General features: G+C 45.4%; 1 protein-coding gene across 3 annotated transcripts in view; it reads right to left on the bottom strand.

Moving 5' to 3' along the window:
• SEPTIN8 (septin 8) overlaps positions 1 to 27,545 on the bottom strand; it is a 192,197-nt gene that overhangs the window by 54,494 nt on the left and 110,158 nt on the right. For 2 of the 3 annotated variants that reach the window (XM_082254249.1, XM_082254251.1), the window contains exons 4-7: positions 26,216 to 26,402; positions 4,565 to 4,726; positions 2,351 to 2,447; positions 1,251 to 1,419 (exon numbers count right to left, since the gene is read on the bottom strand). In XM_082254249.1, the coding sequence (XP_082110375.1) occupies positions 1,251 to 1,419; positions 2,351 to 2,447; positions 4,565 to 4,726; positions 26,216 to 26,402 (615 nt within the window). The remainder of the gene's footprint in view (positions 1 to 1,250; positions 1,420 to 2,350; positions 2,448 to 4,564; positions 4,727 to 26,215; positions 26,403 to 27,545) is intronic. The other variant, XM_082254250.1, reaches the window with a different exon arrangement.

Here is a 27,545-nt window from a genome sequence, read left to right as displayed (position 1 = left end):
CTCCATCTCCGGACACTGCACACATCACACTGTCAGGCGCATGGCTGGGGAGGTTTGTACTGGGGTCGGTAATGCCATCACCTGTACCCCCATTTACATTTAGTTTTGGGCTAGGGAATAGCTAATCCGACAGCAGAATGGGGATACAGCCCTGTGTGGAAACACACATACATGACAACAGGCACTGCCTGCTCTTAGTATTGGCGTACCTCTGTACTGTTGGTTTTCTTTTTTTTTTTTAATCCAAACAAAAAGGGTTTATTAGGAATTACACATCATAACATGGCGAGACAGAACAGTTCAATAATCTTATCTAGGGCAAACACATTAACGTACTGTTGGATTTCTAATTTGAAAACTGGTGGTAATTCTTTAATATGTCACTGCCATATTGACTTTATCTTAAAGAGGTGGTGGGAAGAACAATCTGAATTTGGTAATGTTACTGACACTAGTGCAAATGCTTGCCTAAAATTACACGCAGATAGTTCTAAGAACTACTGACAGAAAAGTGCCATAAGAGCGGTTTTAAATTCCATTGACTGTGCATCACGAGAACGCTTGGGGCACAAAATCCAGCCCATTCCTGTGAGATTTTTATCCCCCAGTTTTCTTGGATGGCATCAGTGACGCATAGTGATATAGTCTGCAACTCTTAGAAGTACCTTACTTCTTAGTGTGCTGATGTCAACTGAAAAATTTGGGTTTTTCTTTTACTTTCGATGATAACCGTAAACAGGACACACAGAGGGGATGAATATCTCCCTAAACGGGGGCACAAAGAGCAATAAAGACTGGCAGACTTTCTAACCCCTCTCCACGCTATGCAAAACTAAAAGCTTTACTGAAAGCTATTATTTTAACAAATTTTTTTAATATTTCAGTTTGGGGTAGGGACTAGCAGTAATGAAGGCCTTTCATTTTTCATGGAAGGTCCACCTAAAATTTTATATTAAAAAGGAATATGAGCTCAGCTGTTTTCCCAAGACAGCATGCCGATTAGCATTATACAAATCAAATGACTGCCATAGTATATAATGTAGAACTGCACAGTTACTAGATAGAATTATTTCAGTTATCCTTTTGCATCTGACTGTATGCAGAATGGAACGGTTGTAAATTTTACAGCCGATGGGATTATAATGTGTGCTCACATACAGTATCTTTAACCAGTCCCATTGGAGACAAAAGACAGAAGAATTTTAATAGCATGTTCCAGCACAAAATTCCAACCCTCCCCTTATATCTACCTAAAGGGCTGGTTATCTGGGTCAGTGTCTTTAAAACCCATCTCTTCAAGCTTGCAACGCCTGTACAGCTCATAGTGGCGCGTATGGGTCTGTTCCCTGAGATCCTCCATATTGACCCGGATCAGCATTTCCCTCAGCTTCACAAAGTCGCAGTGACTCTCATTTTCAACTATGGGAGAAACAATGTTAAAAAAAACACTATAAAAACATATGCAAAAAGGTTCAACTGCACCTGGAAAAAATTAATTTTAAATGATACACAACAGGAGAGAGAGAGAGCGAGAGCGAGAGAGAACGGCTGCACACCACTGCTGTTGGCGGTGTATGGTCATTATCACTTTCTCTTTAGTATAAACGGTGGCGAGCGCCTGCATAAGACTACAGCAGGTACACCAACCTGAGTGGTAATTATTCCTCAGTGGGATACACAACAGGAACAAGATCGGAAATTTAAACAAGGGTCCAACAAGAAAGCCCTCATTAGTCATGTAATGAACACCACCTCACAGTATGCACAACCTTCTTAAGGGTTAATAAAGGATTTGTGTCACAGAGTCACCCCTGTATGGGACACTTGGGAGACTAAGCCTTCTACAGAATATGGCTCACCCAACACTACATATACTGGTAGACTTTATATCTACTATCATGAGAATTAATATTTTGTTAAAGCAGCTAGAAACTGTGGTTAACATTAATGCCATCAAAAAGAAAACCTGTATTTACAGACATACAGGAGATACCCCTGATGATCCAAGATTGCCAGTTGACCGGCTGTCCCTGATCAACATGTCTGTTTCAAGATGCGTACCTCGGAAATTATTAAAGCCCCTGGGTCACCATGACAGCCATGCAAACAGTACTGTCAGAGGGGAAAAGGCCAGCAGCCTCCATATTTTCTTGATACAGAGTTTTTAGCTTTGATGAAGGTCTATCAAGCAGGATCTCTCCTGTTTAGATACAAGTTCTTCAAAAGCTATTCAAAGCATTGAGTAGAATTATTTACTTTACAATCTTAAATCCTAAATAAAGCACGTAAATATTTAAAAGCATGATAAATATTTAAAAGGCAAAAAAAACATTTTTATGTTCACACATACCTTGAACAACACCCCATGGGTACTGTCTGGCTCTCACCAGCTTATTCCCAACTTTTACTTCTTCTGTGCTCCCGACCACGGCAAATGGGAGATGAGCCTAAAACAGAAAAATCATAATTGGAATAAATCAATACGTGTGATAAAGGATCAGACATAAGAGCCAACAATAGCATGAGGGCAACAAAAAAAAGATGTAAAATAATTAGCAAAATTTACCAAAGTAAAAAATGTGGACGTACAAGGAACGGCCAAAAAAAAGTCATTTTAATATTTTGGTACACCTTTGTACCCAAAGCTTCCTCCTTGGCTGCACTTGCTCTGCCTGATGTAATCACCAGGACCAGCTATCAATATGTCCCGCTCTGTGTTTCAGGAGTGCCAAGATAAGCTCCTGTACGAATGAAACCTGCAAACTACACTTCTGAAAGTGCACAGGTATTCTGCATCCTGCCTACTATGAAAATAATTTGCCATGATTTTCAGCACGGTTTGATCATGCAGGCAAACTTAAGCCTAGTACACAGTTTATTTTCTGTTCAACCTAGCGGGTTTTTATTGAACAGCCGATGTTACCCGACATTCGGCCTGTGTGTACTAGGCTTTTTGCACACAGATCTGTAGGAATGGAGTCAGGTGTCATTGGGGTAATTTTTAGATCCACTGATCTTCGAGTGAAATAGTACATAAAATGAATTATGGATATTAGGGGTGTTGAATATAATTGCTGCATAACGATTCTGACGTTTGCGATTCTGCATCGATGCTCAGAGTCAGCTGAATCAATTATTGAATATGTCATGCGGTGCTCTGCCTCTCCTGGAGAAACACAGAGGCAAAGTCTAGCTGGTGAATAAAGCCCCCTCACCTTCCCCGCCCACCGCAGTATGCAGAGAGATGGACACTGGTGAAGAAAGTCAGCTGATGAGCTGACAGCCAGTGGAATGAATGGGGAGGAGTTCGAGGAGACTCCACGACAGGAGAGGCATTACTGGAGGCACCGGAAGAGAGGCAGAGACACACCGAGCATGGAGGAGGGGGAATCAACTGACACAGAGCAGGTAAGCGCCAGTGTCACTGATCCCATGCCACCACCATCCCCTCTGCCTGATCCCATCCCTCCCCCCACCACCATCACTTTACCTGATTTTCCTCTAGATGTAAAGAATACCCATTTGTTCTCTAATAAACAGAAAGTGAATAACTTGTAGTCCTCTTTTGGAATGGTTCTTAGAATTACCCTCCCCAAATAGGATATTGCGCTAAGAGCAAAAGAAAGTTCTGACTGCTTGAATTTTTGGATAAAAATCATGGGCAATAATCATGATTCATTGCGGAATCAAATCGTTGACAGGATAATCGCAATCCAATCATGAGACCAGTGAAGATGCGCACCCCTAATGAATATCCCAAAGCACACAGTGTCATAAATGAAAAGAATATGAAAACAGTTTTGTTTTTTTTATTTATTTTTTAAATGTTTTGGGATCTCTTAAGTTTATTGAGTGTAAGCCTTAGAAAACCATTATTTTCTGGAATAGCTGAGAAGACTTTTTCTCCAAAGAATAACCCCAAAACATGGTACCATAGCTAAAACCAGCTTCAGTAGTCACTGTCTGCCACTAGAGAGCAGTGGAGCACTACAAGATACATAGGAGTAACAAGCAAGCAGGCTCTCAAAAGAAAAAAAAAAGAAAAATCAATGCTGGAAGTAGTTAGAAAAATGATGTATAATTAATGATTTATTACATAAATTGATAAACAGGTAAAGGAAATTCCAAGGTATTAGCCAAGATTAAGTCTATATCAATATCAAAACACAAATTGCATGAGAAAGACTAAAGCTTGACAAGATCTTTGTCAAAAGGTGTTCTATAAACATAAGCAAAAAATATATAAAGAATTTCAGGTATGGATATTATTCTCCACGTCCTGTGCCGGCTGCCCTATTGCATTTTGAACACAGGAGGTCAGCTGATCGGCACAAATGCCATTCAGAGAATGCTTTGCAATTTTCTAAATGAATGCCAAGCACCCTCTGATTGGTTGAGAGGCCGGGCAGTGAAGTCATGCTTTCCACTTAGTCCAATCAGAGAACGCTTTGCATTCATTCAGAAAATGCAAACATTTTCTTTCTGTATGGCCTGTGTTTGGAAGAACAGATCACTAGCCAAACCACTAATATTTTCAATGCCATTCCAAGTCTTTTTTACTTACATTCATGACAGAGTTAATCTCAGCCACCGCTTCGTCATCAGTCGGGAATTGGTAAATCTGGACGCCATTGCTAACCAGCTCACTCATAATCTTGATTTTGAACTTGTGGAGTTCACTCTTGGATATTGTGTCAGCTTTAGCAATAATGGGAATGATGTTCACCTAGAGAACAGAAAGGGGAATTCAAGAGAAAAGATTTACACACCATGATTTAGAAAATGAGCTTTTAGAATAATTCCACTGAAAAAACACAAAACACTAAAAAGACAGTCTAATAGTCATTTTAAGTGAATTCGGGCTTGTGCAGTGACCTATGTTTGTCTGCTCTGGATACACACAGCTCATTGCTGGGGCACACAGAAAACAAGTGTTTATGTGCCCTGTTCACACCATACTAGTGTGGTTTGGTATGTGGAAAAATGCAGCATGTCTGCACTGCACATCAGTGCAAAGCACAGTGCTGTGACATAAATGAAGTTGAGGAAAAACAAAAAAAGCGGTGTGAAACCCTAAGGCTGGGTTCACACTTCTATTGGATGCGACTCACAGCAGGGATCAGGTGCATCCATGTTGTCCATTTCAGGGACAAATCAGGTCTGAATTTGGACCTAAAATGGAACCAAAGACGCACAGGACCCAGTGCTGTATCTTGGCCTAGGCCGACAAGGCCCAGGCCTAAGGCGGCAGTTTGCTGGGGGGCAGCAAAAAAGCTTCACCCCGCACTGAAAAAAAACCGCCTCCTCACGGCTCCGAAAAGAGTCCCCGCAGGCTTGCACTACACTATTAGTATAGTGCCAGTCTTATGGGGCCAATTGGGCCAGAGGGCAGGGTCCAGGAAGCAAATCAGTCTGGCACCCCCCATAAAGCGGTAACATTGCTACCTGCCGGTATGTTATTTAAATTAGGGGGTGCACAAGTTTTGTCAGGCCTAGGGCAGCACAAAACCTAAATACACCACTGACAGGACCCCCATGTACCCTGCTCCACAGCCACCAAGGAGATGCGTAAACTGGCTCCATTGAGAGCCAGGCACACTCTCCAGTCATGTGAATTGGATAGTCGCACTGAACCCAGCCTAAAAACACGCATTGCACTGCCCCTTGCCAAAGCTGGCACTGCACTAGCCTTCACTGTAAAACGCTGTTTTTTTTTTTTTTTTGCTGGCAGGCTAGTGTGAACGTAGCCTCAAATGCAGGGTTGATCATTGGGTACAATAGTTCTAAGACGTTAATTATGCACTGGACACAACCCCTGCTATCTCCAACTGTCTATATCAAACTTGTGGAATGAAAACATTTCAGAGTGACAGAGTGAGTCAGTGCATCAGCTGGTTATAGCTCAGGATCTGTTCTACCAATAAATGCAGCTCTACAACCAATCTTGCCATATGCATGTGGTAAAATCAAATGTAGACGCTGGCCTTCCATTCATGTAATGGACAATAGAGACTCATTTTAGATCAGACATGGACAGCTCTTTGTAGTCCCTAGCATCACAGACACATGGCAATTACTGGTAAACTATACCTAATCTTCCAGATACCTGATACCAGGATTAGCACCATTAACCTCAGTTATATTACTGCTTGCCTACACTACCTTTCTAGGTTAGCTTTGGATGTCTTCCAATAAGGTAGGGGGTAACAGTTAACCATTTTTAACCCACATGCTGCTAGCCCTAGTAAGCAGACAGAAAAACTGAATTTTTGTAAAATCTTACCTGTAAAATTCCTTTCTCTGAGTCCTCAGACAGTCGCCGCCGATTCATATTCATCACTAATGGGGTTATTGACCTTTGCTCCGCAGGAGTAGCTAGGCAACAAAATAGTTAATATCAAAGCTTTTAACATATCCCACCCCTAGGGGGAGGTCCCCTCAGTCAATACCTCCCTGCTTCCTGCATTCCCAACTCAGTTTCAGTAGCATAGCAGTAGAGTACATAACCAAACCCCAAAAGAGGGGCGGGGGCGGCGACTGTCGGAGGACTCAGAGAAAGGAATTTTACAGGTAAGATTTTACAAAAATTCCGTTCTCTTACGTCCTCCGACAGTCGCAGCCGCTTCATATTCATCACTAATGGGGACGTCCCATAGCAGTGTAAACATGAGGGGTGGGAAAAAACGCAGCCGCGCATAAAGCAACGCAGTACCCACAACAGAAAAAAAGGAACCTTACCAAAGTAAGAGAACCAACTGGGCAACAGGAGCAACAACCCAGGAAAACAAGTAACCCAGGGATAAGACATCCCAACAGCCAAGGACCCAAAGCAAGGGACCCTAAGGCACTGCCGCACTAAGAACTTTGCGGCCAAAGGAAGCATCCGCCGATGCCTGAACATCCACCTTGTAGAATCTTGAGAAGGTGTGAACTGACAACCAAGTCGCCGCCTTACACACCTGGGCCACAGAAGCCCGATGATGACAGGCCCAAGACGTACTCAGAGATCTGGTAGAGTGCGCCTTCACAGGCACGGGAGGAACCTTCCCCCGCAAAGCATAGGCCTGCTCAATGGTCTGCCTGATCCATTTACTAGATAAAGGTAAGCCTGTGGATGTGGTGTATCTGGACTTTGCAAAGGCCTTCGACACCGTTCCCCACAAACGATTACTGTACAAACTAAGGAAGATAGGTATGGACCATAAGGTGAGTACCTGGATAGAGAACTGGCTCCAGGGGAGAGTACAGAGGGTGGTGATTAATGGGGAGTACTCGGATTGGGCGGGTGTGGAAAGTGGGGTCCCCCAGGGTTCTGTCCTGGGACCAATCCTGTTTAATTTATTCATAAATGATCTAGAGGAGGGGATATCTAGTACAATCTCAGTATTTGCGGATGATACTAAATTAGGCATGCCAATATCTTCTATGCAGGATGTGGAAACCTTGCAAGCGGACCTGAACAAAATAACGGAGTGGGCAACTACATGGCAGATGAGATTTAATGTTGAAAAATGTAAAGTAATGCACTTGGGGGCCAGAAACCAGAAAGCAAGCTACTCGCTAGGGGGGGAACCTCTGGGTGAGTCTAGGATGGAAAAGGACTTAGGGGTACTGGTAGACAACAGGCTTGGCAGTGGCATGCAATGCCAGGCCGCAGCAAGCAAAGCCAACAGAATACTGGGATGTATAAAAAAGGGGATTCACTCCAGAAATAAAGAGATTATTCTCCCGCTCTACAAGACTCTGGTCCGGCCACATCTGGAGTATGCTGTCCAGTTCTGGGCACCGGTCCTCAGAAAGGATGTGCTGGAACTGGAGAAAGTCCAGAGAAGGGCAACAAAAATAATTAGGGGGATGGAGGACATCAGCTATGAAGAAAGACTACAAGCCCTGAACTTATTCTCTCTGGAGAAGAGACGATTGAGGGGGGATATGATATCAATGTACAAATACTGTACTGGCGACCCGAGCATAAGGAACAAACTATTCAGAGAAAGGAGATACAATAAGACACGTGGCCACTCACTAAAACTAGAGGAAAGGCGGTTTAACCTTAAAGTGCGTAAGGGGTTCTTCACTGTAAGAGCGGTAAGGATGTGGAATTCTCTTCCACAAGCAGTCGTATCAGCAGGGAGCATTGATAGTTTCAAAAAACTGTTAGATGGACACCTTAAAGACCACAACATACAGGGGTATACAATGTACGGCTAAAAGCAAACACACACACACATCATAGGTTGAACTGGATGGACTCATGTCTTTTTTCAACCTCACTATGTAACTATGCAACTATGTAATTTGGCGATGGTAGAAGCCGACGCCGCCATGCCCTTCCGAGGCCCTTCAGGAAGGACAAATAGAGAATCCGACTTGCGGAAAGACTTAGTCGCCGACAGGTAAACCCTGATCGCCCGAACAACATCCAAAGAATGTAAAGCCACCTCCTTCGGATGCTTTGGCCTCGCGCAGAGCGAAGGCAAGACAATGTCCTCATTGAGGTGAAATTCCTAAATCCTCTTCGGAAAAGAAAAGACGGATTATGTCGCAAGACTACCTTATCCAAGTGAATCACCAAGTAGGGAGAGCTGCAGGACAAAGCCGCCAGCTCCGACACTCTGCGAGCCGAAGTGATCGCCACCAAAAAGGCAACCTTCTTGGACAACAGAGGTAACGAGATCTCCCTGATCTTTTCAAAAGGAGCATTCTGCAACACGGACAGAACCAGGTTCAAGTCCCATAGAGGCAAAGGCTCCCTCCTAGGAGGGACCAGATGTCGCACCCCTTGAACAAAGGTGCTAACCAAAAAGAGTTAGACGCCACAGGGCGTTGAAAGAGAACGGCCAGCGCAGAAATCTGACCCTTAATCGTGGCCAACGCCAAACGCTGGTCCACGCCCGTTTGAAGGAAAGCCAACACTCGCGATACCGAGTACGAGCGAGGGGAATACCCCCTGGACTCACACCAGGCAAAGTACGCCTTCCAAGTACGGTAGTAAATCTTCCCCGAAGAGGCCTTCCTGGCCTTGATCAAAGTGGGAATGACCTCGGGGGAAAGACCCCTATCCTTCAGGACCTGGCTTTCAACAGCCAAGCCGTTAAAGCCAGCGACTGTAAAGCTGGATGGAATATCGGTCCTTGAGACAGGAGATCTTCTCGAAGAGGTAGACGCCACGGAGCGTCGACCACCAGATTCATGAGGTCTGCGTACCAAGACCGGCGAGGCCAGTCCGGAGCCACCAGAATCACCGCGTGCGGTTCCGAGGCCAACCTGCGAAGGAACCTGGACACCAGCTGAATCTGTGGAAAGGCATACATCAGACGATACTGACGCCAAGGCGCCACTAACGCGTCTGAGGCGTCAGCCCGAGGATCGCGCGTCCTTGCTACGAACCTTTCCACCTTGTTGTTTAGACGAGACGTGAACAGGTCCACATCTGGGGACCCCCACTTCGCGCACAGCATCTGAAAGACATCCGGGTGAAGGGACCATTCTCCCTGGTCCAAGGTCTGGCGACTCAGATAATCCGCCTGCCAGTTTTCCACTCCCGGAATGTGGACTGCAGATATCGCCGGGACGTGCGTCTCGGCCCAAGACAGAATGTCGGCTACTTCCCGAGCCGCTCGGACACTCCTGGTGCCCCCTTGGTGGTTGATGTAGGCCACCGCCGTGGCATTGTCCGTCTGCACCCGAACCGGACGCCCTAGAAGCCTGTCCGTCCAACGTAGAAGACAAAGATATATTGCTCGCAATTCCAGAATGTTGATCGGAAGGGATGATTCCTCCTCCGACCAAGTTCCCTGGGCGGACAGAACGCCCAGAACACCACCCCAGCCCGACAGGCTGGCATCCGTGGTGATCACTGTCCATGAGAAGGGGGGCAAGTCTTTTCGCCCTGACACCACCGGGGACCGGAGCCACCACAGAAGATCCCTTCTGGCACGATGACTCAATGAGATCTGTAGATCCAGAGACTGCGGTCGCCCATCCCACACGGCCAGAATCTCCGCCTGGAGACCCCGCGTGTGAAACTGGGCGAAGGGAATCGCCTCGAAGGCCGAGACCATCAATCCCAGACACCTCATACACGTCCGGAGGGAGGAGCACTGATTGTCCCTGAGGGACTGGACAGCGCCCTGAAGCGTCCGGAGCTTGTCTTCCGGCAGGAAGACCCTCGCTTGAGCAGAGTCCAAAATCATTCCCAGGTAGGGAAGACGAACCGACGGACACAGAGTCGACTTTGGAAAGTTTATCGTCCACCCGAACTCCTGCAAAGTCTGCATCGTGAGGGACAGGTCGTTCACCAGGCCCTGACTGGTCGCAGACCGAATCAGGATATCGTCCAGATACCCCAGGACAGCAATGCCCTGGGCTCTCAACAAAGCCAGAACCTTGGTGAAAACCCGCGGAGCCGAAGCGAGACCAAAGGGTAACGCCACGAATTGGTAATGATCCTCCGCAATGGCGAATCGAAGGTACCTCTGGTGACCCTCGAAAATGGGGATGTGAAGGTACGCATCCTTCAGATCGATGGAGGCCATGAATTCCCCCAGAACCAGGGCAGCCACCACCGAGCGCAGTGATTCCATGCGGAACTTGCGAACCCGCACAAAGCGGTTCAGAGCTTTTAAGTCCAGAATCGGACGTACCTTGCCCTCCTTTCTGGGCACAGTGAACAGATTGGAATAGAACCCCCGAAATATGTCCCGATGAGGCACCGGAACCACCACTCCCTGGGCCCGCAGGTCCCGCACCGCCAGGTGCAGATCCTGCAAGCGCTCCGGAGTCAGCTGAAGGTTTGAGAGGAAAAATCTGCCCGCAGGCCGAGAGAGAAACTCGATCTTGTACCCAGATTGAACGATTTCCTGAACCCATCTGTCCCGAATGCGGTCCAGCCAGGGTTGAAAAAAACCGAGCAAACGTCCCCCCACCCCAGATACGGGTGAGGGCGTCCCTTCAGGCCGCATTGTTATGGGCAGCGGACCCGGACTGGCCGGACTCCTGCTTACCCGCCCACGGCTTCTTCTGGGAGCCTTGGCCCTTGAAGGGCTTGCCCTTATAGTGCGACCGAAAGGCACGAAAGGACCCCTGAGAGGGCCTAAACGAGGCATTCTTCTTACCACGAACAAATTTATTCTTGTGAGTTTGGGGCAAGAGAGTGCTCTTACCCCCAGAAATACCCTTTATCAGAGTATCCAAAGATTCGCCAAAAAGGCGAGATCCCGCGTAGGGCAAATTAGCCAAAGTCTTGCGAGAGGATTGGTCGACAGACCAACATTTCAGCCATATCAGGCGACGGTTTAATACCCCCACACTTGAAAGACGCGCAGCCAAAAGGGACTAAATCTAAGTCCGCATCACACAGATACATGACACCCTGATGAATTTGATCCACCATAGCCAAAGTTGTCGGCGGGGCCGAGTCAGCCACCAGGGTGCGCCTGAGCACCTGCGTCCAATCCGCAATAGCCTGGGCTGCCATAATCGAAGCAAAAATAGGCTTCAGCATAGAACCAGCAACCGTATAAGCATGACGGGCCAGAGACTCCAATCTCCTGTCCGTCGGATCCCGGAACACCGGGGTATCCTCAGCGGGGATCGCAGTGGACTTATTCAAAACGCCACTGCATGATCCACCTGAGGCAGCACACACCAACGCTCAGTGGTGGGTGAAAATAGATAACGCAGTTTGAACCTACTCGGTACAGCAAAAGGCTTCTTTAACTACCTCCCACCCGGCCATAGTACATATACGGCCGGGCGGGAGTCTCGTCCTTCTGAATGGACGTTCCGGAACGTCCTTCAGAAGGAGAGAGATCGCGCCACCGCGGGCACGCGCAGCGGCGCGATCTCGATGTGCCTGTGTCCCTCGGACACAGAGCAACATCATTCGACAGGAGGGCCCTGTGATTGGCCCTCCTGATCACATGACGGCTGTGTCCAATCACAGCCGTCATGTAATGTAAATAGAGCCGTTGTAACGGCTTCGATCTCTTCTCCCCCTGACAGATCCTGTCAGTGAGGAGAAGAGGGATGATCGGTGCTGCTGAGGGGGTGATCAGTGAGTATTTCTAATTACTCACTGATCACAGGGGGGGTCTGTGCTGGTAATCAGAACATTGATTACCAGTGCAGCCCTGGGGGGGGGAGGGGTGCCACTAAGCCACCAGGGATGCCCACCCATGACCACCAGGGATGCCCACTATGGCCACCAGGGATGGCAAGCAGGGCTCAGAGAGCCCCCCAGTGCCCTCCCTATCAGTGTTGTCCACCAATGCCATCTATTAGTGCTGCCCACCAATACCCATTATTGCAATCTATCAGTGCCGCCCACCAGTGCCCATTATTGCCCACCAGTGCTGCCTATCAGTGCCCCCCATCAGTGCCCATCAGTGCCCCCCATCAGTGCCCATCAGTGCCCCCCATCAGTGCCCATCAGTGCCCCCCATCAGTGCCCCCCATCAGTGCCCATCAGTGCCCCCCATCAGTGCCCATCAGTGCCCCCCATCAGTGCCGATCAGTGCCCCCCATCAGTGCCGATCAGTGCCCCCCATCAGTGCCGATCAGTGCCCCCCATCAGTGCCGATCAGTGCCCCCCATCAGTGCCGATCAGTGCCCCCCATCAGTGCCGATCAGTGCCCCCCATCAGTGCCGATCAGTGCCCCCCATCAGTGCCGATCAGTGCCACCCATCAGTGCCGATCAGTGCCACCCATCAGTGCCGATCAGTGCCACCCATCAGTGCCGATCAGTGCCACCCATCAGTGCCGATCAGTGCCACCCATCAGTGCCGATCAGTGCCACCCATCAGTGCCGATCAGTGCCGCCCAACAGTGCCACCTATCAGTGCCCATCAGTGCTGCCTATCAGTGCCCATCAGTGCTGCCTATCAGTGCCCATCAGTGCTGCCTATCAGTGCCCATCAGTGCTGCCTATCAGTGCCCACCAATGCTGCATATCAGTGCTATCTATCAGTGCCACATATCAGTGCCCATCAGTGCTGCATATCAGTGCTACCTATCAGTGCCCATCAGTGCTGCATATCAGTGCCACCCCATCAGTGCCCCCCCATCAGTGTCTCCTCATCAGTGCCTGTCAGTGCGGCATCATCAGTGCTCATCAGTGCAGGAAAAAACTTATCTATTTACAAAATTTTATAACCTAAACAAAAAAAACTTTTTTTTTTTTCAAACTTTTCAGTCTTTTTTTATTTGTGCACCAAAAAAGAAAAAACCTGACGGTGATCAAATACCACCAAAAGAAAGCTCTATTTGTGGGGAAAAAATGACACAAATTTGGTTTAGGTACAGCGTTGTATGACCGCGCAATTGTCATTCAAATTGCAACAGCGCTAAAAGCTGAAAATTGGTCTGGGAAGGAAGGGGGTTTAAGTGCCCTGTATTGAGGTGGTTAAATTGCGCCATTGCTCATCAACCGCGCGCTGAAATTCCTCAGAGCAAGGAAAAACCTGCGATGTTTTGCGTTTCCTTTGCGTCCCATAAGAGGACATCAAAACAGGAGGACATGGTTCATCCTGCAAATGCAGCGTTTGCTTGATAGAAGCAACTAACTCATCCATGAGTGCAAGCTCTTCAGACGAGCCAGGGGGAGAATTATCAACCCATTCCACCTCAGCCTCCCCTTCAGACCCCACAAGGTCTAGAGATGAGTGAGACCCTGAGAAGGGCACTCCAGCCATAGCAGCCCCATCGCCCTCTGAATCAGAGGAAATAGACACTCTGGGCCGTTTTGTGGATCGATCAGCCACCAGCATCTGCACCTGAGCAGCCAAATTTGCCACAATAGTAGCCAGATTAGCCCCCTCGGGAGAAGCAGCAGCCCCTTGGCCCCCCACCAAGGTGGGAGGAAACTTGCAATCCTGAGAATCCATGCCCCAGCAATATTAGGAAAAAAGGAGCACTGTCCCTTTAAGATCGCGGCGAGCGTAGCCCCCCGCACCCACTGAATACACCGACCCCCACAGGGAGAGGAAACACTGGGCAAGGAATACAGGAAAATGGAAAAGTAAAAACCTGGAGAGATCCACAGGCTGCTGCACCGATCGCTGTCCCAGAGCAAAAGGAAGTGATGCAAGACTGACCGCCCCTATGAAGCCTATGAGAGGCTACACAAACATGGCCGCTCGGCTGAGGATTTCCATAGGCAAATAGAAAATGGCGCCGACATGTGGCCTGATCGATCTCCGCCAAAATGGCGGTGTTTGGCGCCAAAACGCAGCGCCTTACCACACAGGACCGGTCACCCTAATTGCCGCAGAAAAAATGGCGGGTCGCTGCAGCGATCGCCGCACAGCATGTCCAAAACTCAGACTGCAACATGTATTCACCCAGCAGAGCAGGAGAGCCCCCCCCTCACAGCCCACACACAGGCAGCAATTCCACACAGGAACTGACAGGGAGCTCAGCAGACACATAGACATGCAGGGTCACACAGTCCCAGACTGACACCCAAACAGACAGGTCCCCACATAGATGCACACTTACCAGTCCGGATGGCGTGGGGAGCCTGTTCCAGCGATCAAACCGCTGCACTGAAGGACAGGGAGTGTCGCAGCCAGGACGCATAGGAACTGCGGTGCGAAACCGCATGCGTCCAGTGAGGTAGCCACCTCACAGATAGCATCCCTGCAGCGAACAGGGATGGGTCGTTCAATGTGCCAGGGTACCCTTGGCTGAACGCTCGATGGCAGGCTGGGAAGCCCCTGACCCTGAGCCCTGGGATCCAGGGTGGCCAGTCCGAGACCCAGCTCCGCACGATCATCTTCATCAGAAGATGCTAACTAATGCTGAAAATCAACAGCTAAGTAGAAGAAAGAGAAAAAAAAAACTCAAAATAAAATTAAAAAGAGAAAAGAAGCTGAGACAGAGCCCCAGCACAGGAACAGCCAGCCTACTCCTGAGCTAGGCATTAGAAACTGAGTTGGGAATGCAGGAAGCAGGGAGGTATTGACTGAGGGGACCACCCCCTAGGGGTGGGATATGTTAAAAGCTTTGATATTAACTATTTTGTTGCCTAGCTACTCCTGTGGAGCAAAGGTCAATAACCCCATTAGTGATGAATATGAAGCGGCGGCGACTGTCGGAGGACGTAAGAGAAAGTTTATTTACTAGTTTTAAACATTTTTTTTTTTTTTTATATACATGTTCTCCATTGCTTCCTGATTTCTGGCCTAGGCAAAAAAAAATTGTCATACATCCCAGGACTCATGAGTATTTTTTTTTTCTTTAATATGGAGAAAGAGGGAGGAATTTTTAGCAAAGCCCACCCTTCCGCCTGCATGCCTAAGTTAAAGGCAGATAGATTCCATTAACTAAAAACTAAATGAAACGTGGAATATAAAAAACAAATTAAAGTGGTTCAGCACCCCAAATACCTGGCAACTCTTGATCCAGTGCTGTGCCTGAGAGCAACATTACTGCTCTCTCTGTTCACAGGCAGCGGTAAGAACCATTGGCTCATGCTGCGATCAATCAAGCAAGGGCCGGGGCCAAGCCACCTTGTGTGTGTCTATGGACACACACAGACCCGCTCAGGATCAAGCCGGCATGTCTGCACCCATAGCAAGCACTTGCTATTAGGGCATAGGGCAGAGGAGGAGGAGCCAAGACGCCTACAATGAAATAAAAAAACAGTAAAGTTAGCCCAATTTTTTTGTATAATGTGAAAGATGATGTTAAGCCAAGTAAATAGATACCCAAGATGTCATGCTTTAAAATTGTGCACGCTTGTGGAACGGCGACAAATGATGGTACTTAAAAATCTCCATAGGCGACATTTTAAAAATATTTACAAGTTACCAGTTTAGAGTTACAAAGGGGGGGCTTGCACTAGAATTCTTGTTCTCGCACTAACGATTGTGGCGATATGTGTGGTTTGAACACTGTTTACACATGCGGTCATGACTTACATATGCGTGCAAGCTAGAAGGGATTAGGAGCTTTATTTATTTTTTGTTCTTATTTATCTTCTTTTTTTTTTTTTTTTTTTTTTTTTTAAACTGTCCCTTTAATTTTTTATGCTCACTTTTATTTCTATTACAAGAAATGTTAGCATTCCTTCTAATAGAAATAGGCATGACAGGTCCTCTTTATTGAGAGATCCGGGGGTTAAAAGACCTCAGATCTCCGATTTACCTTTAAAAGCAAAAAAAAAAAAAAGTTATTTTGACTTTAAGGGAAAAAAAATCCTGTCAATCTGCCCGGGGACCGGAAGTGACGTCGTCGGTCGCTCCAGTCCTTCAAGGGCATAGAACCGAGTGGGGGCTATCTTGTTGTCTTGTCTCTCTCCTCAGGCATCAGATCAGCGGAAAAGTTGCAGGAGGGACACCGCCGCTGGGACCACTTTTAGCTAAAAGTTGGCCACCTGACTGAAAAAAAAAAAAAAGTTACCGGTATTTTATGCATTAAGATAAAAAGCCTTCTGCAGCAGCCCCTGATACTTACCTCAGCCCCCTCTCAATCCAGTGATGTCAACGAATGCCTCAGCCATCCGGGACTCTATCTCCTGATTGGCAAAGACAGCAGCAGTGCGATTGGCTCCTGCTGCTGTCAGTCAAACTCAGTTAGCCAACCAGGAGAGGGTGGGGCCAAGCGGCAGCCTCGTGCCTGAATGGATACATGGAGCTGCAGCTGAGTTTGCGTGCCCCCATAGCAAGCTGCTTGCTGTGGGGGCACTCAACAGGAGGGAGGGGCCAGGAGCTCCAGCCAGGGACCTGAGAAGAGGAGGATCCAAGCTGCTCTGTGCAAAACCAACTGCACAGAGCAGGTAAGTATGTTTTCTTATTTTAATAGAAAAAAATAAAGTAATGACATACATTCCCTGTTAGGCGGTCAGCAAGTGGTTAAAGTATGACTGAAGGCACATTTTTTTTAACCATCTGTGTTCCATTGGGTGGATTTCCCTTCACTTCCTATCCCATAGCCAAAACAGGAAGTGAGAGGAAATCGCTCCAAAGTGAGGAAATCCCTAAAAATAGTTTTGCCCTTTGAGGATTTCCCATCTATTCCCGTACTGCTGACAACCCAAAATTTGGACTTTCACTTGTGAATGAGAATGGTAAACAAGATGAATCTGCCTAAGGCCTCATTTACACCTGAGCATTTAGTAACTCAAAGCTCCAAACTCTCAAAACCCCATGCAATTAAAATGGTGGGTGTTCACATACTGTATGAGCACTTTTTAGGCAGACTTGGGCATTTTCGGCCTTAGAGACTCATTAAAAGGAATGCCTGTAAACACCTGAATCAAGCATTTTTTTTTCAGACCTATTTCAGGCGATTTTTAGCACGTAAGAACTGCTCTTCCCTCCCTAGTGCCTCAGGCTGCATGCACACTTGAGCCAAGTGTCTTTGGTTGTTTTTACAGGCTCTTTACTCAAGTGTTTCTACAGGCGTTTGAGTGTTTTTGTGTAAGCGTTTGTTAAAATTGCTTCTAGCCAATAAAAAACATGCAATACACACATTTTCCAGGCGTTCACCAATTAACCACTTGCCGACTAGCTGCAGTAGTTATACTGCGGCAGTTCGGCTCGGTTACACGAAAGACGTACCTGTACGTCGTTTTGTGTAACACTTAGTGGGGGCGTGCGCACGCACCAATTGGCTAGAGGGGGATCCAATCAGCGGGACCGGTGAACGCTGTGTCCGCCGGGCACCCATGATTGCTCACCATGGAGAGAGAACGGCGGTCTGCCGAACTAAACACTGCAGACTGCTGTTATCTCAGTGATGAAAACAGATCTCGGTGTTCATCCAGCAAACCCATCCCCCAAACAGTTAGAAAGCATCCTCTAGGCACACATTTAATCCTTTGATAGCCCCTGGTGTTAACCCCTTCCCTGCCAGTGTCATTAGTACAGTAATCGTGCATGTTTTTAGCACTGATTGCTGGAGTAATGTTACTGGTCCTCTGAAAAGTGTCAGTTAGGGGTCTGATCTATCCACCTGCAAAGTCCCGCTAAAAATCGCTGATCGCCATTACTAGTTAAAAAAATAAGTAAAATAAAAAATGACAAATCTTTCCCCTAGTTTGTAGACGCGACAACCTTTGCGCAAACCAATTAATATACACTTATTGGGATTTTTTTTTACCAAAAATATTTAGTAGAATACAGGCATACCCCGCTTTTAAGTACACAATGGGACCAGAGCATGTATGTAAAACGAAAATGTACTTAAAGTGAAGCAATACATTTTTTTATTTCCTAGGCAAGCTGGCTGGCCACAAATAGGATATGTTGTAGTCCTGGGTCCCCTCACATTGCTCCCTAAGTTTGGTATCCCTGTCACTTATGGTTTGGGAGTAGTGCCATGTCAAGCTGACCACGATTTCCCATAGACGCCAATGTTAAAAACTGGGAGTAATGCCATGCCAAGCTGACCAGGCTGTGTCCATACTCGCGAGTGTATGTAAAGTGAGTGTACTTAACCACTTAAGCCCCGGAGGATTTGGCTGCTAAAGGACCAGGGGTTTTTTTGCGATTTTTTACTGCGTGATTTTAACGGACAATTGCGCGGTCGTGCGACGCTGTACCTAAACAAATTTGACGTCCTTTTTTTCCCACAAACAGAGCTTTCTTTTGGTGGTATTTGATCACCTGTGCGATTTTTTGATCACGCGCTATAAACAAAAAAAGAGCGTAAATTTTGCAAAAATAACAATATTTTTCACATTTTTTTATATGAAATTCCTCAAAAAAAAAAAGTAAAAATCAAAATTTTTTAACATTTTTCGGCCAATTTGTTTTATGCTACCTATGTTTGGTAAAAAAAAAAAATCGCAAAAAGCGTATTTTGATTGGTTTGCGCAAAAGTTATCGTGTTTACTAACAAAGGGAAAGATTTTTGTCATTTTTGGTGGGTTTTTTTTTAACGCGTAATGGCGGCGATCTGCGATTTTTTTTTCGGTACTGCGACATTGCGGCGGACAGATCGGACCCTTGACTGACATTTTTGACACTTTTGGGGGTACCAGTGACATTACTGCAGTAATCAGTGCTATACATATGCACTGTTACTGCAAAAATGACACTGGCAGGGAAGGGGTTAACTTTATTGGACAGGGAGGGGTTAAGTGTGTCCTAGGGGCGTGATTCTAACTGTGTAGGGACATTCCTATTGGTGTAAAAGCAAAGATCAACCTTTCTACATAGTAGAACGGACAGATCTTCACTTTTACACAGGGAGAACTGACAGGCAGCTTGTTTACACAAGCTGCTCTGTCTTTCTCCCTTCACAGGAGCGATCGCAGTGTGACTGGCGGACATCGAGTCCGCCGGTCACACGCACTGACTTGTCTGTGAACGAGCCGAGGCGGGCGCGCGCCCGCCCGCGATAGGCTCGCAAGTCAGTGACAGGCGAGTGACGTACCGATACGTCACTCTGGCTGACCGCCGCAGTATATAGTCGTGCGGCGGTCGGCAACCGGTTAAAACGGGGTATGCCTGTATATATTGGTCTACATTGATGAAAAAATTAGATTTTTTTAATAGTTTTTATTGGGAATGTTTGGTAGCACAAAAAAAAAATGTGATCGAATAACACCAAAAGAAAACTATTTGTGGGGAAAAAAAAAAAAAAATTTTATTTGGGTACAGCGTCGCATCACTGCACAATTGTCAGTTAAAATAAAAAATGGCCTTAAGTGGTTACAATCTACTGTAACTATAAAGAAGCTCCCATATACTTTCAAGCTTCAAGGTACGCTACACTTTGGATGGGGAGCATTCTGGAGCTTAGAGCTGAAAAACACTCAGGTGTAAATGGGGCCCTACAAGTGACACAGACCGCAATGAAATATTCTAATCCCTCTCTATATGAAACAAAGTAAAAAGCGCCTTTAGTTATATTTGAAATAAATTAGAATGATTATAGTACGTATACAGGTTTATGTCTTGTGCAAACACCCTGGGGCTGATCTTCGCTTATCGAAGATGCAGTGATAGGTCAATAAAGTCTATCCCACGTAGCTTCTTCTCTTGAAGTCCGCTGTCCAGGGGGTGCTTACATAGGTCAGGTGCTGTCCATAGAAGTACTACAGTTTTTCAATGAAATCATGATTGGCTGGTTTAGATGACAATCATCTATTATGTATGGCCGTTCTGTTGTGTGTTTATATAAAAAAAGGTCCCTATGGGGATGTCATTATCAACTGACATCTAGGTACATACGGGGGGGGGGGGGGGGCTGGGTTCTTCAGCAACATACATCTTCCCATTATAGCAACCTATTGAAAGCAATAACCACCGGCATCAATTTACTGCATCTAGAAAATAAATAGCAGGGAGCAGGCAGATTTTCCTAGTACTAAGTACAGGGTAGGAGGGTGCATTCATGTGAAGAGTAAAGTGTGTAGGAGCAAGACAACTGAGAACAGACCCTGTGGCCAGCTGCTATGTAAATGGTGCAGTGTTCCTCCACACTGCAATATAAATGGTCAGTGTTTCTCAGACAGCCTGTTTATCTTATCCACACTGCCTAGAACCCCCTAGTTATTCTATTGTCAAAGTGCGTCACATTTTGTGTGTCCTCCACTGACAGTATGTCAATTTGATGGCTAACAACTACAGTATCATTTAACCAATGAAAGCTTACTGTAGGCTGTTAACTTATGTTGGGTGAGATCAAACAGGGAGGTGTGCAACTCTTCATCCTCCCAACAAACATCTATGATGCTTTCAACTTAATAAGCAAGAACAACAAAGACTAGGACAGGTGTTCACACGTAAAGCCCACACGACTCTATGCAGCACTGAACAAATTAGACATTTTATAAGGAGAAAAAAAACAACAAAATGTAATCCATCCAAAACTTTTCAAGATTTATTGCTGTCTGAGTCTCTGATGGACAGATCTGGCTCTGCTTTCTGTCCTGGGAAAACAAAGCCATAATACCTGAAAAGGTGTCAGATCCTTCCCCACTCCACAAAAAAAAAAAAAAACTACATGTGAAATGTATCTCCTTTTACGAGATTTCCTCACTTTAGACAACTTTTCCTCTCTCTCAGGTCTTCATGCAAATCAGGCCAAGTCCCGTACACTGAACATTTCTTTAGCAGATGACGTTCTTCAGTCGCACAAGATCATTTTTCTTTTCAATGGTCCGATTCCATCCACTACCTTGGAATCTATATAGTACCAACTATCCTCCCCTATTAAGGAACTGACCCGTCTGTTGGAGTCTTGGAATAAAAACTAATTTTTCTTGGTTGGGCCCGACTTGCCCAAGCCATTATATCCATTTAGAGGTTTTCCTGTTCTGGTCCCCCCACATGTTTTACGATCCTTCTAGCGCCTTCTCTTTAAATTTGTCTGGTGCTCGACCAAACCAAGGCTGAACAGACACTTACTCAATAATTCCAAGCTACAGGAAGGGCTGGGGATGCCAAACATCACTTATTATAAGGCAGCCAAAATAGCACCTCTTGCCCAATTGTTTGCAGGAAGACAGCGCCCCTTTGGACCTTTATTGATGTAGTAGACCAGGCATGTCCAACCTGCCGCCCGAGGGCCGCATGCGGCCCGGAACCTCAGGCAATGCGGCCCACTGCCCCCTGACAATTTTTTTTTTTGTTGGGGAGGAAGGAAGTCAGGTTGGGGGCACGGCCACAGCAGCTTCCAACGGTAGGCAGAGGCTGCCTCAGAGGGGGGAGGGGAGCATGTGCAGTGTTTCTGACTCCTACCACCATGACCACTTGAAATCACTGAAGTGGTCATGGTGGTTAGAGTGTTCCTTTATTATCGCTCAGAAGAAGTAAACCTCTGTATACTGATTCCATTTCATTTGATCATCCTCTAGTTGTGTTAAATTAGTGCGGGGGGTGCGGCGGCGCGGGAAGGGGCGCGGCGGCATTGTATTACTTATATACCTTAAATATAGTATATATTTAATATGCGGCCCGAGAAAATTTCTCTACACTCAATGTGGCCCAGAGAAGCCAAAAGGTTGGGCACCCATGTAGTAGATGTAGACCCGGTCCCGTTCTCTTCCTTATCTTGGCTCCAGCTGCAACTTCGCCCTAATCCTTTAAACCCTGTTTTTAACCCACACACTTGCGTTATGGGGCTCTATAAAATATTCGGCTCAATTGATCTCACCGCATCACCCTCTTCTAAAAATATTTAACTGTCCCTTATTCCCCCCACCCCGGTCTCGAAAGTCGCCGGAGCTATAAGTGGTGGTACAGTAAGGGCCCAACGACAGTTTGGTCTCTTCTCTCTTCCAGAGGCATAGTCTCCTTCCAATACCTCAAAGATACATACAACATTCCAGACTCTGAAACATTCTATTACCGCCAAATTCGTCACCTACTAGAAACCTTGACAAAAAACCATGATTAGTCTACAACCACAACGGCATTTGAAAATAGATGCAGAACATCGCCCACCACTCAAGGTCTCATCTCCTTACTATATTCTTCCATACTAAATAAAACTAATTCACACATCCCATCTTACTGTTCCGATTGGGAAAGGGACCTCAGAGCGACACAAACCACAGAGACATGGAAAATCTGGGATGCATTATTTTGCTCCTTTCGTAATATTATGGCGTTAGAAAATTCCTTTAAAGTTCTCTCAGTGGTATTTTACCCTAGCTAGAATTGCGAAATGCCTTCCTTCTTATCCCTCTACATGTTTCAGAGGTTGCAAAGACCTAGACGATATGAAGCATATATAGTGGACATGCCCTAAGGTCAGGGGCTTTGGATTAGGGTCTATAATATGGTCAAATTGGTGCTACATATAAATCTGCAAAAAGATCCCTGGGAGGAGCTCTTACACATACTGATCGATGGCATCACTAAACATGAGCGCACACTAGTGACTCATATCTTCTCAAATCGCAAAGGCGTGGAGGATGCCAACTCTCAACTTCAACGAGGTTAAAAGCAGGATACATGGCACATTGTTGATTGAGAAATGATGGCAATATTAACAAATACACACAAAAAAATTTACGCACTTGGTGACCCTGGCTAGACTACTTCCTGTCAGCATGACCACCCACACGATTTCTCGAACTGTAACTCACTATCATGGCGAACCCCTGGGGCAGAGGTGGCTTCCCTCTTTTCCTTTTTTTCGCTATCCATTTCATTCCCCCACCCACTCTTTTTTTTTTTTTTTGTCCAATACTACACTTTGTCGGAGAGAAACTCTCCCTACTTTAGATCACTCTTTATACAGTCCTTCTGCTTACGTATTCAAGTGGTCTTGTCCCCATCCAGACACAGCTCCCAATAAGGGGTGTCCGGAGGCCCTGGGGGCACGACTGACATCACAAGCAAACCATAGAGTTTCTCCTACTTATTGTTTCATAATGTTCTATTCCTCTTTACTTTCTTTACCGATTATGTTGGATTATTCCCCAATGTTCGTTACTGAAAATGGATGGTGCTTTATCCTACTATTCGTTTTTTGTTAATTTGTTTTTGAAAATCTCTAATAAAAACATGGTAGAAGAGATTTCCTCACACTTCTTGTTTCAGCCTGAGTTCCCACTGCTGCGGTTCAGACACAGCATGTAATTTGCACAGGAATCGCAGCACATTCCTGTGCGAATAGCATGCGATGTCTCTGGTGTGCGATTTGAGCCATGGATTTGTATGGCTCAAATCACATTGCATTTGCACCAAACTGGTGCAGGATCCTTTTTTTGTCCGCACCAGATTCGTATCGCATGCGATTTAATTCTGCACATGAGCCTGCGTTTTGCAAACCGATTGAGGGGCATCGTTAACATACATCCGCATCTAGTGTGAATGAACCTAGGCTCAGTGACCAATTTTGCATATAAGCTCAGACAATGTCTTTAGTCACACCACTAAAAAGAAAAAGTATCTCAAGACCTAATCTGGATTTATCAATCTAGGTCTAGGAAAACTATTAATGGGCACTGTAAAAATCCCCAGCTGACTAATCTCGGGAAAATTGTGATTGGACAACATCTTCAGCATGTCCAAGACCTGATACCTCCTCCAGCCTTAGCTTAGGCTGGAGGTGTCTGGCCTCACTGCCTTTGTTTTTTTTTTTTTTTTTTTTTTTACATACCATACACATTCAGGTATGCTCAGGCAATCTGAGCACATTTGTATGCTAAAATATGCCTAAGCCTGGGTTCCCACTTGTGTAATGCAGGACACCGTATGGGATTCAGCTAGGAATTGCACCGCATTCCTATTAAAATCACATGCAATTCTTTGCAGTGCGATTTGAGCCCATTCATTTTGTATGGCTCAATTCGCACCACACCACATGAAAAAGTTGCAGGCATTTTCTTCTGCCGCATCGGAATCAGATGTCAACGCCCATGCGGTCCAATTCTTGCAAACGCACTGCATTTTGTAACTGGTTTTGGGGTGTAATTAACATACATTGACACTGGTGGCAGATCGCTAGAATGGAGTGCGATTTCAATGCGATGTGGGAAATGCTCAGGATTCACTGTGTTTCCCGCAAGTATGTGAACTGGGACTTTACTTTTCCTATACAATAGACCGGGGGTCTCCAAAAGTTCCAAACACAGGGTCAGTTTACAGTCTTTCAGACTTTAGGAGGGGAGCCGGATTGTGGCCACTGGGGGTAGAAAATGTCATGGTTTAGTGGGAATAAAAAATGCCTCACACTTGGTGAACAGTGGGAGCAAATAAATTACAGTGCCTGAAGAGATACATTGCAATAGGCACAGGAATTGGTGGATTTTAAACCTGGTCATACAGTAGAATTTTAATTGAGATTTTGTTTTAAAACAGTTGGTTAACTTATTTAATCAGTGCGGTCAAATCAACGTTGATATTCAATTGCAGTGATGAGAAAATATTTTAACAGTGTATGCATTTAATTTGGAAAAAGAACATTCATTCCAAAACAATGTTAAAAATAAACAAAATACTGAATTACTTTCCAATAACATTCATCAAGTCAATGTACAGAGAATTTCTGTAAAATGTTCCTACTAGCTAGTGTATGACCAGCTTAAAGCAAAGCACCAGCCCCCCCCCACCCCCAAAATATGTTAAGTCAGCTGCTACAAATACTGTAGCTGACAACTTACTAGTAGGGCATTTACCTGTCCAGGGAGCCGTGGTGTCCTCACCCAAGACTTTTACTAGTAGGGCATTTACTTGTCTAGGGAGCCCATGGTGTCCTCACCCAAGCAAATTCTTGAATTGGTTCTAGGGCGCTGGCGACGCCATCTTTGGTAAGGGAAAACAGAAGTGAAGCCTTGCAGCTTCACAGCCTGTCTCCTGCTGCGTTTTCTCAATGGGCCAGCTGCGGCAAGGGCTGTACTTTCGGCTGAGTTAGCCGGGACAAACTTAGCAGGAAGTAGGAACCTATCTAAACCACCCCCCCAGAAGGTGCCAAAAGTACCACGGGAAGGGGGAGTCAGGCAAGCAGAGCTTCCCCTTTTAGTGCTCTACTGCAGAAATATTTTTTAACAGATACTTTACATATAAAAATTAGTGGATGCCAAAGACCTCAGTTTATTACACCGATTAGAAAAAACATTACCTTTTGTCTCTTTTTTGCCCAGTTCAACCATCAGTAACAACTGTAGTAAGCTCCACGATACTCTAGCTGGGGCTTACACAGGATTTATCACAGTATTACCATACTGATAGGGCAGTGCTGGGCCAATCCCCAAATACCAGCACTGACCGCTGTTGACTAAAAATGAGAAAAGCAGATGATATCTCTTTTCTAACTCTCCGTCTCTGTGACTGAAACCTCTGACAAGACTGAAATTTGGAGTGGGATAAGTCACTGATAGGATTCAATTGTGTGTATAAATTTCAGTACAAGCTACTGAGCTATGTAAACAGTATCTTCACAACAAAGTAGATATGGATAACTGGGATAACGTTCAAAGTCAACTAGAGCTCCATCTGCTGGCTGTATGAAAGAATGCACATTTACAGGATTACATTTGATTTTACTTTTTAGTCATGACCAAAACAAATAGAAAAAAATAGGTAGAAGTCACTATACAGTAGTATACATTTGAAACTGATATCTAGTATTTTTTTTTTTTAATTAGATTATATCCCAACCCTGTTGTACAGCACTTTTCAAGTAGACTTCCTAGTAAAGTGGACATATAGGAAAAGAAAAAAATCCAATTTGTTTTATACCATGTAACAAGCAAAATCAAATACTTTGTGGTTTGTTAAAGAAAAAGTAGTCAGGACTTGCCACTACCTTACTATCCAGCTTCTTCATGGTGACCAGATCTAAGGATTTCAGGGAGTGCCCAGTTGGTGTAATGAAGTACAGACAGACATGTATCCTAGAGTCATGGAAGTTAAAAAGGGATCGCCGGATCTTCAGCTCTTCTTGGAGATAATTCTCAAATTGAGTATCAATGTAGTCAACGACTGACCTGTAACTGCACAAAGACACCATGTAAAGCTGCTGTTCAAGAAAAAGCATAGCAATCATTTTGCCACTACATTTAATTGGTACGATAAACCATACATACGTCTGTGGAACCAAATTTGTAAAATAAAAGTCACACAGCCAAGCGGCTGCAATTGCAAGATATTAGGAGGATGTGCAGCTGCCCCTTGTTATAATATTCTATAATGTGAAAAGAGAAAAAAAACTAAACTATTTATACTATACAAAGCGTTTTGAACTGTGGTCATAAGAAATGCCACAGCTGATCTGGCCAAGTGTAAGAAAATGTTTTGAACAATATTATATGGTTTCTTGGCATATAAACTGTTAAACTAGCCAAAGGCCCAAGAGGCTGTGTGGGTCAGATTGTTGCTCATTACTAAACAATGCTGCTTCTGTGTTTTAACCCAAAGAGCCAAACAGTTTTCCTCCATAGGCATCAATTGGAGTAAGTGTGGGGCAGAGCACACGTGCCCAATAGTTCAGCCAAGTTCAAACTTTTAAAGAACACGGTAGCAGCAAAGGGTAAAAGGGACCGGAGAAAGCCATGCCAAGAAATAAAGGATTTAGAAGTCCCATCAAGGTTATCTTTAAAGCAGTAACTACAACTATCATAAAAACAGCTGAACATACCGCTCAGGGAAATCTCAACTATTTCATATACAAATGTAAACCCTTGGGGATTAGCTTGAAGTCTGCTCTAAAGATTCCTTAAAAAAAAAAAAAAGGATCTGAACCCAATGTTTGCCAAAATAAATAAAGCCAGTCTTGTTCACCAAAAAAACAAATCTATTAGACCAAGATAGCTTAATAAATATTTGTCATTATAGACAAAGTATTTTGTATTAAGGAGATCTTGGAGGGAAAAAATGCTAAACAGAAAGACAGGCATTCTAATCAATATGAGTTAGTTTGTAGTCATAAAGGGATGGACATGGTCAGCAACAATACTCTGAGGCTTTTAAACAACGCTCAATTGGTACTAAGGGGCCCAACGTGTGCCATGAAAATATACCCTACACCATTACACCACCACCACCAGCCTGAACCGTTGATACAAGGCAGGATGGATCCATGCTTTCATGTTGTATACGCCAAATTCTAGCCCTACCAACTGAATGTTGCAGCACAT

Source organism: Pelophylax lessonae (genome assembly GCF_965119305.1).
Source record: "Pelophylax lessonae genome assembly, chromosome: 4".
NCBI lineage: Eukaryota > Metazoa > Chordata > Amphibia > Anura > Ranidae > Pelophylax > Pelophylax lessonae.
The sequence above is the reverse complement of the archived record's forward strand: the minus strand, read 5'-3'. Positions and strand labels throughout refer to the sequence as shown.